Consider the following 14,996-nt stretch of genomic DNA (forward strand, 5'->3'; position numbering starts at 1 on the left):
CCCACCAGGCCACCACAAGGCCCCGCCCCTATAGACCACGCCCAAGGCCCCGCCCGCCACTCGCCTCCCTCCCTCCCAGGGGTCCGCGGGAGGCTTCAAGACTGTCTTTCTTTTCAAAGCCTCCGCCACCCCACCCTCCTGGAGCAGTGCGGTCAAGGCCACTTTACAGACGGGGAAACTGAGATCTGCCCGAGGTGCAGCGCGGCCCCCACCCCCGCCCGAAGCGCAGCAGGAACGCCCGTCGCATTTCTGGGCTTTGAAAGGACTTTCCCATCCGCCCTCTCTTGCCGGCGGGCATGTGAATCTCCCGGATTCACGGAAGAGGCGGCGGAGGCTGGGGAAGGGGCATGGTGCCCGAGGTGGCCCTGCGGGTGGGGCAACTCCCTCCAGGAGCCTCCCCGCCTGCGGCCTGTGCGCACGGGCTGCTCCTTGGGCCTGAGACCCCTCGGGGGTTCTTGGTGTCCTGATCTGTTTCCCAGTTTTCCACTTTGAGCATCTGTGACCCAAGTCATTACAGAAAAGTACCTCTTGTGGGGACCTCAGTTATTGGGCTGCTCCCCTCCACATTCTCAGGGAAACCTGTCTGTGGGCATGGGGACAGACAGCCAGAAACACTGACACCAGACAAGTGAAGTGACCCCGCCCACCCGGCCGCAGGCCCAGGGCTTGTCCAGACAGGGCCTGGCAGGAGGGAAGGTGTTTTCCTGAGATAGGCCTGGCAGGGGGACAGGGTGGCTTCTGTGCCCACTTGCAGGAGCGGAGACAGTCTTCCAGTCCAGAGCCAGCTCTTTCCTGCAGCTGGACCCTGTGGTGGCGAGCTCCCTGTCACAGGGGGCAAGCAGGTGCTAGACAGGGAGCCGCTGTGACCTGGGACTGTCACTGGCTGTGGATGCTGCCCTGACCTGCTGGGGTTTCCCAGCTAGAGGACAAAGGGCAATGTCCTGTCAGTTCAGTTGGACTGGTGGCTAGTCCCAGAACCAGGAGCCAAGTGGGTTTTCCTGACCCCCAGGGCAGCATTTAGGAGAACTGGAAAAGCGGGTGAGGTCGGGTAAGGCCAAGGTCAAGAAGGGGGGTGGGTCGGTGGTCACAGGGCTGGACGAGAGGCAGACAGGGCGGGGGGCTCAGAGTGAAGAGGACGAGGTGGCCAGAGCTCTGATTCTGAGGAGTTTAAGCTGCACGCTTGCCCCCACTGGCCACCACGTGGCCACCTCTGGGGACAGTGACTTGGGAGGCGGCATTCGTGGTGGTGTCCCCATCACCACCTCACACATAGCACATCCTCTGCTGGCCCTGCTCCTCTCCAGGGCCCCCCGATCCAGGACACCCCCAGCCTGCCCACTTCTCCCCACTGCGGCCACCAACATCTTGCTCCTGGCCACTGGCCAGTCTCCCTCGGCTCCCTCCTGCCCCCTGACCACCAGAGTCCACCCCTCCCCAGCAGCCAAGGGATCTTTCTAGAGAGCCAGTTGGACAAGCCCTTCCTTGCTTGGCCTCTGCAGCGCTCTGAATGAAGTCGTCCGGGCCCCTTATCACATCTCCAGCTGCTCCCTGGCCTGCCCTGCCCTGCTGGCCTCAGAACCTCCACCCCTCTTGCCTCCTGCACTCAGCCACTCCTGGTCCTCCCAGACCTCCCACCAGCCCCACCCACAGCCGGCCCATGACGTCCTGCCAGCTGCTGGGGCCACAAGCCTGGGCAAGCTCCTTGGCCCCTGTCCTCTCACTGCCCACATCCCATCCTGCAGGAAGCTGACCACTGCCACCACCTCCACAGCCACCAGCTGCTGTGAGCCTGGGTTTCTACAGGAATCTTCTAACCATGGCTCTGCCTCTGGCTTGCCACCTGCAGTCTATTCTCAACACAAAATCTTTGATGACCACGGGAGCCAGAACTTGCCCCTGCCACTTCTCCAGCCCCTCCTCCTCACAAGGAAAGCACTGTCCTCAGCATGGGCCATTGTTACCTCTCCCATCTTCCCTCCTACGACCGCCCCAGGACCTCAGCACTTGCCATTTCCTATGCCTGGTCCGATGTTTCCAGCCTCCCTTGCAGGTCAGTGGGGCTGTTGTGGCTGAGTTCTGGCCAATGGAGGTGATGGATGCACCTCACACTCTAAATCTTCCCCGGTCTGCTGGCCGGAGGCAAAGGACCTACTAGATGATGGGGCCACAGGTGGACGAGCTTGGACACTGCAGGGTCAGGCAGAAGGTCATCACTGACCGGGGACATCCAGATTGGCCTCTGGGTGAGTGAGAAATGCAGGCTGGGTCCAGTTGCTGGAACTTTGGGACCTGTTTGTTACAGCAGCTAGCATTCTTACCCTGACTGATACACATACACAGATAAACGCAAAATTGCCCCTGTGACAGTGCTCCAAGGGACACACAATGCCATTAGATGGTGAAGAAGGGGCCCTTGTCTTGGTCCAGAGGCCGGAGATGGCTTCCCTGGGGAGGGCACATGAGAACTGAGACCTGAAGGGTAAATGGAAATTGGCTTGTCACAGAGGAAAGGGAAGAGTGTCCCAGGCAGAGGCCCTGCAGCAGGAGTATCCGAGGAATGGAGGAACTGGGCAGGAGGCGGGGTGCGGCTGGAGAAAGGGTCGGGAGGGCTTCTAGCATTTTCACACCCATTTTCTCACTTAATGCTTAAAGCCACTCTTTAAAAGTGGGTTGACCCTACCCATTCTGCAGCTCAAAAAATTAGGTTCTGAGGAGAGAGGAGACCAGTGGATCAGCCAGGCAGAGCTGGGACCTAGGACCCGGCACGGTGGAGGGCCCGAGGAACCCGGGTCAGCCCGGGCCGCTGCCCTGCCCGAGCGGCTGCCCTTGTCTGGGTCAGAGCTTCCAGGCCAGGTGGTCTCAATTTCCCCCGGTCCTGCTTTCCAGCACGTGTTCAGACCCCTCGGTGATGATGGGGGCCCCTCCCCGGGAGGAAGGCTGGCAAGGACATTGCTGGGGACCCAGGGAGGATCGGGACCAGGGCAGCACTAATTTGCATCCAAAAAGCCAGCTCCCGGAGGATGCACCGCCTACTGGGCCCCTAGGATGGTTCTTGGTGGTGGGAATGGGCACGACACCTTGGAGTGGTGGCGTCTGTAGACCCTTTAACTGGTAGATTGAACCCCAAGTAACAGATTTGACCAAGGCTGATGGCCTGAGCTGGAACATAATCGGAGGCGCCTGTCCAAACACAGCAGACCTGGCGGTGCCCTGAGCCTTCAAGGCAGAGCAGGGAAACCAGGAGAGGCAGTGGGGGGCGAGAGAAAGAAGTGGGGAGGCATCCACCCATGCGGCCCTTCCCGCAGGACTTCTCAGAGCCTTCATGCCCTGCCGTGCACCGTGACTCCCAAGGGAGAGGCCACGCTACACAGGGGTTCCCAAACTGACTTGCCCACAGAACCTCTGCTGCAGGGGTGTCTCGGGAAACGAGTGCCACACAGAACAGAACCGGGAGCCCTGGCTTGTGCAAAAGACATGCTTGGACTCCAGCGGGCAGGTCCAGGTTGGCAGCCTCGCTCAGCAGCTTCGCCTTGTCACCCTCACTTCTCTGAGCCTTCACAGCAAGGTGGGGGCCCTCATCCCCAGTAGCACCAGGCTGAGCTGTGGAAATGCGGCTCCCTGCCACAGTAACAGTGTTACCTAGCCAGGTAATTGTGATCGATGCCGCCTGTCTTTCCATTGATTGGTCTGGACTGGTTAAGGATATCATTCACGTCACCATCGCACCCTGAGCACCTCACCTTTAATAAGTAAGTGAAAAAGGTAAATAGTGCTATCTAGGTTTGGCTTTCCTCAAGCTCCATCCATGAAAAACAATTAATTTTCATGGCCACTGTGGTTGTGAGAGACGAATGCTGGAGGGTGGTAAGCAGAGCCCCCCAGAGGGATGCCAGCCCCTTGCCGCCTGCAGCGGAACCACCTTGGGGGGTCACGCTGGCTTCACAGCAGAGCATACAAGGGGTGTCCCCTCATTCCCCAGTTCCCAAGGCCATGGTTGGGTCAGCCAATGGCTCACGCAGGCGGCTGTGAACACCCGCACCGCAGGCAGGAGGGAGCTGGAAGCTGCGACACCCCATTTTAAGGGGCCACCCATTAATTAATTAGGCCCAATGAATAATGCATGCCGCCTTGTGCATATTTATACGGCGTGCTATGGATGGTATACGTTCTAGTCCGAACACCTCACAAATAATTCACAACCCACTCCTTCCCCGGGCTCCGGGGGAACCTGGCCGGTGCTTCGGCTGGGGCTCGTGGGTTGCTTCCAACAGCCAAATTTTACATTTCATTATAAATGGCTTTGCTGGGCATGTCGGTAACTTTTACATTTCCATCCACTTTATTATTAATGGCTTTCCCGAACTGTAGCAGCCCAACGCTGCACACAATGCGTTATAAATATTTGATCCGGCATCTATAGTCTGCCATTTATCATTTATAACGGGTTACAAAAACATTATAAAACATTTACTGCACATTTATAGATCATTTTTGGCTACCATGACGATGTGTTACAAATACATTATTAATCCTTCTCACGCCATTTATAGGAACCCTTTGTAATGGGGCCTGGCCCTCCTGTCCCATTAGCAGCGCGCAGGGGCTGGCAGGGGCGCCAGGGAGCAGGACCAGGGCGGAAGGAAGCCTGGCCCTGCCTCCAGTAGCTGTGTGTCCTTGGCCAGATCACAGCACCTCTCTGTTCATAAAGCAGGTCACATGACAGGCACCCTTCACTGAGCACTGCCTCCGTGCTCACGGTCCCCTGAGGCTCAGGCGTTATTTTCACACCCCTTTTACAGATATGGAAGCAGAGGCGAGTGGTTTGCCCAAGGCCACAGTCAGGGAGCACTGAGCTGGCCTCAGAGCCCTGGGGTGCCTCCAGAGTTACCCGCCCCAGGTCCGGGGGTGAGAGGTCGGTCAAGGCTGCCCCTGGCCTTGAAAGGAGCGGGACTGGCAGCCTCCAGGGATGGAACACAGAGACTCGGGGTGAGGGCGCCCGGAGTGGGGGGACCCAGGGTGGGTGGCCTGGGGCGGGGGGACCTGCACTCTGGCCTCTGACCTGGTAGCCCCCCAGCTCCTGCCGCCATGTGCTTTGCCATCCCAAAGGCTCTCCTGGCTCACGCTCTGGCCTGTGGGCGCCTGGAGCGCCGTCTGTGATGTGGACCCTGGATGAAGGGGTCCAAGGGGTCTTTGGAACCCAGCGTCTCGAGAGGCGCCCAGGAGCCTGGCCCAGGTGTGCCAAGCAGGTGGCAGTCAGCAGCTGCTCCCTCCATCACAGGGGTCAGGGGCGCCCTGGGCTCTGCGGCCGGAAGTCCCGCCCCATCCCACTCCTCTCCCTGCACATGGCCTGTGACCGCTCACTGGACAAACGGCCGCTGAGCCCCCAGGCCACACTTTATACCCAGAGGGCACAGACAGGAGACCGGGGCTGTGGGCTCACCACCCACACGTGATGAGAGCTCTGGGCCCCGACGAAAGCTGACAAGCTGAGTCCTCACCTGGAAAACTGCTGCTCACCCTCCAGCTCCTCCTCGATACTCCACCTTCTTGAAATAGCCCTTCCCAACTCCCCCAGGCACGAGCCTTGTGGGGTCTGACCTCTGGTCCCCCTGGGGGCCCCGCCTGGGCCTGGACTGGGGAGAGGGCTCCAGGGTGAGACCTGGACTCCAGTTCTGTCCGCCTGTCCTCCTTCCCCAGGGAGGGATGGGGCGGGCAGGCCCTGGGAGAGCCCTCAAGCCACACCCCTCCCTGCCAAGACACCCGAAGTAACCCCACCGCGGCCTGGGTCAGAGTTTTAAGTGGCTCTGAGGGAGGAAACAGGGGAGAGGGGAGGGTCCTGGTTCAGGACCCCTGGGCAGTTCTACCCCATGTGACCTTGGACAACTAACTGGGCCTTACTGCCTTCATCTGTGAATTAGGGCCATAAGCCAGCCCTCCCAGGGCGAACGTGGGGGCCCTGGTGCTGGGAACCCTCATGGGGAGACCTGGGGGCCCTGGGGCCCCAGCTGCCCACACCTCTCTGGCCCTCTGCCCAGCTGCTGGCTGTCTGGCCTGTTTGAAGGTCAGGGTTCACCCCTTCCCAGGACTGAATGTGAAGGAAACAGGCGAGCTCATCACCATGGCAACGCCACACCTGGTCCCACCCTTCCCCACCTGCTGAAGCTGGTTGATGGGGTGCCCTTTGATCCTCCCTGGGGGGCCTCCCCTCCCCCACAGCAAATGGGACTGTGGGGTCCAGGCGGGAAGCCTCGTTTTCTTGTCTTGCTTGTGGGTGAGCGCAGTCCCTCTTAACAAGAGGGAGGCTGAGGCCCAGAGAGGGGAGCTCAGCTGCCAGGGTCACGTGCCAGGACAGGAGCCTAGGTGGGCTCCGCCCCGCCCCCTCCACCTCTCCTCCTTCCTGACACTCAAGGAGCCCCTTCCCCAACCTGACCTTGGACGGGTCAACTTCCCAGGCCTCGCAGGCTGTAAGCCAGGCGAGAGCAGCCCCTGCGGAGAGCCTGGGGCTGGGGGCCGGGGTGGGACACACGGGCTGACCTCACATCTTCGCCCCGGCCCCCCACGCCCGACCCCACCCCGGCTCCCGCCAGGTCTGGGGCTTTGGACTCTTGGAGACTGGACTTCACTTCCTCCCTCGCCTGCTCTGCACACCCCAGGCCAGGCAGACCCTGGCTGGATTGACAACTCCAACCACCCAGCCAGACCCCCCACCACCCAGCGTGGCATAGAGCGACAAACAGAACACACAGCGCCTGCGTGGAGAAGGCACCTGACCCTGGGTGCCAGAAGCCTTCCTAGAGGAGGTGCCACAGGAGCTGAGAGCCGATGGAGTGGGAGCTGGCACAGGGGGCAGTGAGGGGGGCGAGCAAAGGCCCCGTGCAAAGGCCCTGTGGCAGGAGAGAATGTGGCAAGCTTGGGCTTCGCAGTGGACGTGGCTGGGTGCTGAGCTGAGGCAGAAGAGTTGGGATCCAGAAGGTTCTACCTGGCTGTGCTCCTGTACCTTGGGCCTCCCCGCTCAGCAGCCAAGCCCCACTGCGCTCTGCGGGGCACAGGCTCCGGGTTCAGGCCCACACAGGGAGCTGGCACTCCAGCTCCCCACTCACGCTGTGTAGACAGGAGCAGGTCAGGTGGCCTTGACCCCGAGGGGGCTCACCCGGCCTCCACAAGCCCACACTCACCCCACACACATGCACACCCACGCCCCTGCCCGCCATCCACTGGGCCCCCTGGGCCCCTTCTCCCCGAGGCCCTGGGCTGGGCGCACCTGTGTAAGACAGAGCCGGCTGGATGGTGTTCACGGCAACGGGGACCATCCAAGGAGCGCTGCCCTGCACACCCGCTCTACCCGCGCCCTCCACGCACCACCGCCCATTCCCACGGGCCGTCCCCAAGGGTCCCGCTGCGCCCCCCCACCTGCCTGGCAATGCTGCAGCGCCCAGGCTGGCAAGTGCGGGTTCCGTGGGTACCGCCCGTGCACCAGCCACCCGCCCGCACCCCTGCCAGGATGTCTGCCTTTGCCCGCAGAAAGGTGAAGGTGGAGGGTGGTTGGCATCCCCGCTCCCCCAGAGCCAGGCCGCGGCCCACCCCCAGGCTCCCCCAAGCCTCGGCCCTGACATGGGTGGGACTGGGCAGGAAGGTGGTCCAAGGGCTCTCCCAGAGCCTGCCTCTCTGCCTGCTGGGCCCTCACACAGCCCAGTGTCACAGGTGAACTGCCCCAGCCCCCATCCTCCCAAACCCCAGGGGGCCTGTGCTCCCCTAGCTCTGGGTGAGGCAGTGGCACTTTGGGGCATGCGGGTGTCCCAACAGCTGTCACCCAAGCCCAGATGGGCAGGGCCGTGGCATCCTACGAGTGGCATGGCACTTCCTGGTAGGGCACCCAGGGCAGGAGGCAGGAGGGGGCCCTTCGGCTCCATGTCCCTCTCTGCAGGGACTGCAGTGGGGCAGGAGCTGCCAAAGGCCAGTTCCACGTGCCCCTGAGCAGGAGCCACACGACGGGGGCCAAGAAACAAGCCAGGCAGGACAGGAGGGCCTGGGGCTCCACCACGGAACCGGCAGGATCTGGGTACTGAAGGGCTGTCGCGCGGGCAGCGGCATGGTGGCCGACCCGTCAGGGGCTCAGGGGAGCAGGGAGGCTGGCAAGGCCGGGGCCGACCAGGGGCCTGTGGGGCTAGGGGCACAGCCCTGCCCCTGGTGGGCATGGAAGCAGTGACCACCCCCCACCCCACAAGGGTCTGTCCAGCCCCAAGCAGGTGGGACTGAAGAGCCTGGGTCTGTCTTTAGCCTCAGCGCCCCCTGGTGGCCCCAGCTGAGGAGCCGGGTAGACGGGGACCCTGCGGGGGGGAGGGGGGGGCGCGCACCAGAACCCGGGGGCCATCGGGGAGACTGGGGCTCTACCAAGCGCTGGGCGCCAACGGGAGCAATGGGAGGGAGAGGCGGGATGCCATCTGCGTCCAGCCTGGATGGGGTTGGGATGGCATTGCCCCCAGAGACGAGGACACTGGCCTGGAGTAACCAGTGCCGCCTGGGGGGACCCCGGGGCCCTCACTGGAGGGAGCACTGCGCCCTGCCCTCAGAGTCGCCAGGCCAAGTTCTGGGGCAGAGCCCCGCCCGTCCCCTGCCCCAGCACCGCAGCTCCGCGGGGGATGCGCCCCTCAGTGGCTGCACTGAGCCAGCCCTCACCCCGCGGCCAGCACGCGGGGGGGGCTTCCTGGAGCAATGCCCGAAGCTGAGGGTCTCGGGGTGCTGAGGTCCTTTCTGGGGTGGGAGAGAAGACTGCTCTGCCGACCCCCGGCGAGCCCCGCTCCCTCCGGGAGTTGACGAGGCCGAGCCCGTGGGCAGAGAACTCAGGGGCAGGGGGCACCCGGGCACTGTCAGCTCTCCCCCAACCCCGAAGCTGCCTGAAAGTGGGGAGCTGGGTGGAGGGCAGGGAGGAAAGGCCGAGACTGTGCCCAGCAGGCGGGCGCCCTCCTGTCTCCAGATGGACACCGCCACGTGCCTGCCCAGGTGCAGGCAGGCTGGCCGGGCCCTGGGGGCAGGGCTCCAAGCTCCCAGGTCCCACTCACTCCCGGGGTCTCCAAGGAGGCAAACCACACAGGCAGCAGCATCGCGGAGTTCAAAACGTTTCATTTGAACCCAGCCTCTCGCCTCGACTCACTAGGATGTCAGCATCCCCTCCCAGCTGGGCTGTGCCCCCGTCACTCCGCAGGCGGGACACCTTCCGGGGCAGACGGCGCCCACACTGCTGGCCGGGGCGGCTGGGCGTGGGCTCTGAGTACTGGCCCTGCCTGTCTTGGTGCTCCCGGAGGAGACCACCAGTGGACCAGGCGTGCAGTCGGGCTGCGGCCCGGCTCACATCACAGCCTCCATGTGCAGGATCCTCAGGGCCTCGGAGATCTGGGCGCTGGTGTCCATCTGGCCATACATGCCCACCAGGAAGGCCCGGTGCAGCAGCACGGCTGCGTGCTCTGGGGACAGACGAAGACCCCGTCAGGCTGCACTGCCCTGACATCCTGGCCGCGGCGGCCAGGTCACCAGGCAGCTCTCAGAAGTGGAGCCTCTGGCCTTTCCCCGAGAGCCCGGCCCCGGGCACCGAGGCCTCCGGGGGCGCCAGGGCCTGGGTGGGTGGGGTCGGGGCAGACTCACCGTGGCAAAGGAGGGTGTACTCCGGCAGGTTCCGGAGGGCCGTCTGCGCTACTTCGAAGTCCCGGCTGCCCAGGCAGTACATGAACGTGGGCAGGAAGTCGGCTGCGATGCTGGAAGAGCCACGTGCGCAGGTTGGCACCTCCCCCCGTGCCAAGACGGCCGAGGCCCCGACGCCTCCCAGAGCCCCGCGCCGGGCCCCACCGGACGGGAGGAGTGGGAGGCCTGGCCCAGGGCACCGGGCGGCCGTGGTGGCGGGCGACGCCGGCTCACCTGGGGTTGCTCTGGATGGAGCGCAGGGCCAAGCTGAAGGCCAGGCCGCGGCAGGACTCCTCGGCTGAGCTCATCAACCGCTGCAGGCTGGTCTGCGGGGGCGGCGGCGTCAGCAGGGCCACCCTGCCGCCCAGGGGACCCCGCTCCCGAAGCCTCCAGCCCCCTCAACACCCCCGTCGCTGGGCCCTGGGACCTCGGGACCCGTGAAGCACATAGGAGGCCCAGCGCAGAGCGGAGGAGCGCCGCCTCAGTTCTGGGCGGGACTGAGCACCCGGGGCAGGGCCGCACTCAGACATGGCACCCGCCCCCAAAGCCCAGCCACTGCGGGCTGAGCTGGGTGCCCAGCAGGAAGGAGGGTGGGGGCGGCGTCCCTGTTCGGGGCCCAGCGTGCCTTTGCCCTCCCGCCCCAGCCTCTGACACGTGTCCCAGTTCCTCCGGGCACATGGCCGCTCCCGCACCGAGAAGAAGCCCAGGATCTCCGGTCTCCGCCGGGACATCTCGTCCACGTCGCTCAGAACCTCCAGCAGATCTAAAATGGGTAGAAAGCGTGTTGTTGAGGGCCGGGCTGCAGCTGCTGGGCTCGGGGGCGAACCTGTCCCCCACACAGCCCAGAGGCAGGAGTGGTGGAGTCCTGGGGCCAGAGCCCGCTGCCCCCCAGCACACCTGCCGGGCAGGGACCCTGGCCCGACCTCAGCACAGGCTCTGGTGGAGGGACCTGGTTCTACAGGTGTAGCACGGCTGCTCATAACATCAGCGCCGGTGCCTCCTGGAGCTTCCATAGCATCCCTGGTGCTTGCTCAGGCCAGGGGGCCCCCAGCACCTTGGGACAGAAAGCACTGGGGGTTCTGCTGCCTTCCCAACTACCGAGCCAGCGACCCCAAACCGGAGGTGCTGGTCGACCAGGCTTTCAGAGGTTTCTGAGGGGCCCAGGGATCTGCATCTGCTCCACGCTCCCCGGATGTCTGCCCCGAAGCCACACTGCAGAGACATGGCTCTGTCCCTCCCCGCAGGTGGCCACCCAGGCCCTCGGCTCCCCCGTAGGGGACCAGGGTCTGTCGGCCAGCTCCCCGCCAGGCCCCTCTTCCTCGGTATCTACGGGGACTCCAGGGGGCTCCCCAGCGCCACTGGCCAGCAGAGGAGCCGCCCCCAGTCTCCAGCCCCGCTTCTCCCTCCAACCCCCTCTCTACCCACCCCTATTCCCACTCTGAGGAAAGAGCCCAGCCCCTCCCGGGACCTGGCAGGGGCCCTGCTGTCTTCTGGATGCCCCCCCCCACCCCCAGGAGAAGCCTGGAGGGCCAAGGGCCGCTGTGGGACCCAGGATGCTGCAGGGACAGAAAGGGAGGCCACCACCCACCGCGGGGCCAACTGGGCCTGGGGGAGCCAAACCCCCAAACTTACCCTCGACCGTCTGGCCCCGGGAAAGCCTCTTCACATAGGGGGCCACTTCAGCTGCGGTCAGAGGGGTGAAGAGGGAGATGCTGACCAGAGGCAGGGGGCCAGCCGAGCTCTCGTCTGCAAGACAGGAGACCAGTGCTGTCGGGTGGAGACGAGGACGGTCCGCCCCAGGCCACCGTCCAGAGGGCCCGAGAGCCCCGGACACACTCGACACCGAGGCCGTGGGATCCATGTGCGTAAGCGAGGGGCAGCCTCGCTGAACAGCGCCCGGAATCACACCAGACCCCCAAGATGCGGCCCCTGCCCTGGGCTGAGCACGGTGCCTGGTACACAACGGGCGCTCAATAAATGTGCTGAAACGACGAGCCTGCTGGGAGCTGCCTGGGAGACGCGGCACTTCTCTCTAAAGCCTCTCACCCACCACACCGCGTGGCCTTCCCTGCTGCCCCTGGCACACAGCAGGTGCTCAATAAAGGCACCTGCGTGCAGAGCACTGTGCTAGGCGCGTCCGTGGACGGCCAAGAGTCACACTCAACACCAGCGACTTGGCAAAACCAGGGCAGAATGGCCGTGAAGGGCCAGCACCGGACCTGGGCCCCCGGGCACTCGGCCCATTCACAAATCCACCGCATGCCCGCTAGACACAATGCTGCAGGTGCCGGGTCGCCCCACTGTAGGGACCCCAGGGTGGGGACGGGGACAGAGAACAGAGGGGCCTGGTTGGTCCCACAAAGGGCAGGTGCTGTAGGTCTCGCTGGCCACAACACGACTCGGTGCTTCGCGCATGTCACGGACCCAGGGCCAACGATGCCCGAGGGACGCCCAGGGCAGTCCAGCCCGCAGCCCCAGCCCCACTCACCCTCGCCCTCTTCGTCCAGGCCTCGGTCAGCCCTGCCGTCCCTGCTGGGAAGGCTCAGCCCCGCCAAGAGTGACTTGAGCATCACCAGGTCACTGCTGTCAAAGGACAGGTCACTGGGGGAGCAAGGTTCTCCGTGAGGACCATGCCACAGATGGGAGGCAGGCAGGGCCCCGTGGGCAGGGGCTCAGGAGGTGCCCCGGGGGCCGAGGGAGGAGGAAGCCAGCTCAGAATGGCCCCGGCGCCATGGGCAGTGTCCATCCCCGCCAGCACGCCCCTTGGGAGCTCCCAGCCCTGAGCACCGCCATGACGGGACCCTGGCCGGAGAGGAGCCGTGCCAGACGCGCACACTCACTGGAGCGCGTCGGAGTGTTTCTGCAGGAAGGCGATGGCGGCCGGGGCATTGCAGGTGATATACTTGTGGGTGAACTGCACGAACTTGCTGATGAAGGGGGCCAGGTGGCGGGAGGACTTCCTGTAGTTCTGCAAAGGGAAGCGCGAGGGGGGAAGCATCCAGGGCCTGAAGCATCCCGTCTTGCCCGCGTCGCTCCCCCTGGAGCCTCACAGCACACCCTGGACACCGCCAACACGCCGCCCTCTGCCGGGCAGCATGTTAAGGTCCCTAAGGGTCAGGAGTGGCCTTGTCCCTCATGAACCCTGAGGAGCGTGGGGTCTCCCCAGGCACCTGAGCAGCTGGGGGCCTTCCCCGGGTGAAGCTATCAGACAGGCAGAAACCTGGCCGTGCCCCTGATGCAGCCAAGGGCTGTGCCCTCACCCAGCCGCCTCAGGTGGACAAAGGGACGGACCCTCAGTCCTGGTCAGGAAGACCGGGGCTGCCAGAGTCATGGGAGAAGGGGCACGAGCTGAATGGGGAGAGCTCAGAATGGTGGAGGGAGCAGGCAGGGCGAGCAGGGGCACCGGCTGAGAGAGGCACAGGGAGAGGGACCGGGCACCCGACCCCTGGGGACGCCCGGGCCGCCGAGGGTGGGTGGGGCACCCACCAGCAGCAGGCGGAGAAAGGAGAGCAGGCAGTCCCACAGCGCCCCCTGGTGCTCGCTCTGGAACACGTGCGGCTGCAGCAGCTCCAGGATGCCCAGCACGTGCAGGAAGAAGGTCAGGTGGCTCTGCTGCCGGAACTCCTGGAAGTTGAGGTGGCTGCGGCCGTGCAGGAGGGCGGCGATCATGGGCAGGTGCCTGGGGGTGACGTGTGCGCTCGGCGGTCCTGGGCCGTCTCCCCCGGCCCCCCTCCCCGAGGGCCGACATCAACTTGCACTTGGAGACCACCCGGAGCCCGCTAACCCCCACCGTGATGTCCTGGGCCACTCACCTGACCCACCCTCTCCCGTGTCCACCAGGCCCCTACCCCCGAGACTCAGGAAGCAGCCGAGGCCCTGGCTGCCCGTGGCGACACCACCACGGTGTCCGTCCACCCGCTCTTAGTCGCAGAGCCCACCTTACAGCAACGCCTGGTGTGGGAGCCGCTCCAGGCTGGGGCGGGGAGGGCACCCTGACAGCGAGCTGTGCCCACTCGGGCTGCAGGTGGGACAGGCCAGGCGGTACCTGAGCAACAGGATGGGGTGGGCCACAGCCAGCTTCCGACAGGCCACGTTGGCGTCGGCCACTCGGTTCTCGGCCGCCCGGGAGTCACTGGTGTCCGCGAGGAGGGTGACGAAGCGGTGAATGAGGCCGTCCAGCTGGGAGGGACGGGGGTGGTCAGAGCCGGGGACGCCTGCAGCCCTCGCACCCTACCTGTCCGCCCCCCGCCGAGTCCGCCGCCCACCGCCGCAGGGGCTACGATGGGGCTCCCCGGGCAGTGTGCGGGCCCCTGCTCCAAGGCCCCCAGACCCCAAGGCCCTGGTGTGGCCCCTAAGGACCTGTGCAGTGACCCAGAGACACCTGTTCCCCCAGTGCCTTCTGCTGCTCTTGGGGCTCAAGAGGCCGTGGCCAGAGCTCCCAGCCAAGCTCAGCACGTGATGTGAGGTCACCCTCTCCGCACAAACAGGATAAAAGCCCTGTTAGCTTGGACGAGAAAAACCAACCTTACAGATATAGCATAATTTCACGTATGCAAAACAAGTAACACACCAAAGTGGAAGGAAGCACAACTGGAAAAACATCAACTTCCCTCCCCGTCCCGAGAAGCAGGGCAGGCGGCAGATCCGACTCCAGGGTCCAGCCCAGGGAACACGGGCAGGGGGCCCACCAGACCCCCCTTCCCCCGCCATCACCCAAGGGGGGTGAAGGCAGATGCCACGCAGACCCGCGCACGGAGGACCCACGCTGGGCCAAAGGCCAGCGCCACGGCAGGCAGCCAGGAAGGGATGGGGGTGCTGGGACGCATGCAACACCGTCACACACGCACCACCCGGCCTATTGTAGTCAATGGTCCCTTATCAGGGAACGAGGGGGGACACCCACTCTCCTCGGCTCCACACCCAGAGGACTTCTTGGAGGAGGAAAAGATCGTTTCCAGACCCTTCGAGAGGTCGGACAAGCGAGGGTGGCAGGGCAGGCTCTGCCCTCAGACGTGCCATCGACACTCACCAGGTGCCTTTTTTGTCTTTAGATCTGAGAAGTTGGCATTTCTACCTCCAAGTGAAGGACAAAGGCGGCCCCGATGACCCCGGAGGGCTTTACCTTGCAGACGCTGCTGCTGGAGGCCCCTTCGCTGTGCAGCAGGACGCCAGGCACAGGCACCCGGAGGTCTGGCCGCTGCAGGTAGAGGTGCACGAGCAGGTCTCGGCAATGCCTACCCAGCACGCTGCGAGAGACCAGAGACCAGACTCGGGGTGGCCACGGGACCGGGGAGCCGCTGTCCCCACTGCGTGCACAGCTG

At 64.6% G+C, this 14,996-nt stretch overlaps 1 protein-coding gene across 3 annotated transcripts in view; it reads right to left on the minus strand.

Annotated features, from left to right (window-relative positions):
- Positions 1 to 9,103: 9,103 nt before the first annotated feature.
- INTS1 (integrator complex subunit 1) overlaps positions 9,104 to 14,996 on the minus strand; it is a 28,527-nt gene continuing 22,634 nt past the window's right edge. The window contains exons 38-47 of one of the 3 annotated variants that reach the window (XM_089895500.1): positions 14,798 to 14,921; positions 13,721 to 13,854; positions 13,162 to 13,354; positions 12,516 to 12,643; positions 12,164 to 12,276; positions 11,308 to 11,421; positions 10,368 to 10,438; positions 9,910 to 9,996; positions 9,640 to 9,749; positions 9,104 to 9,461 (exon numbers count right to left, since the gene is read on the minus strand). In XM_089895500.1, the coding sequence (XP_089751626.1) occupies positions 9,110 to 9,461; positions 9,640 to 9,749; positions 9,910 to 9,996; positions 10,368 to 10,438; positions 11,308 to 11,421; positions 12,164 to 12,276; positions 12,516 to 12,643; positions 13,162 to 13,354; positions 13,721 to 13,854; positions 14,798 to 14,921 (1,426 nt within the window). In that variant the 3' untranslated portion in view covers positions 9,104 to 9,109. Of the gene's footprint in view, positions 9,462 to 9,639; positions 9,750 to 9,909; positions 10,002 to 10,367; positions 10,439 to 10,468; positions 10,730 to 11,307; positions 11,422 to 12,163; positions 12,277 to 12,515; positions 12,644 to 13,161; positions 13,355 to 13,720; positions 13,855 to 14,797; positions 14,922 to 14,996 lie in introns of those variants that run through there. The other 2 variants (XM_022563493.3, XM_089895501.1) reach the window with 2 other exon arrangements.

This window comes from Delphinapterus leucas, chromosome 15 (assembly GCF_059928025.1).
Source record: "Delphinapterus leucas isolate spDelLeu-1000000601 "Yukka" chromosome 15, BTC_Dleu_Yukka2, whole genome shotgun sequence".
Taxonomy (NCBI): Eukaryota; Metazoa; Chordata; class Mammalia; order Artiodactyla; family Monodontidae; genus Delphinapterus; species Delphinapterus leucas.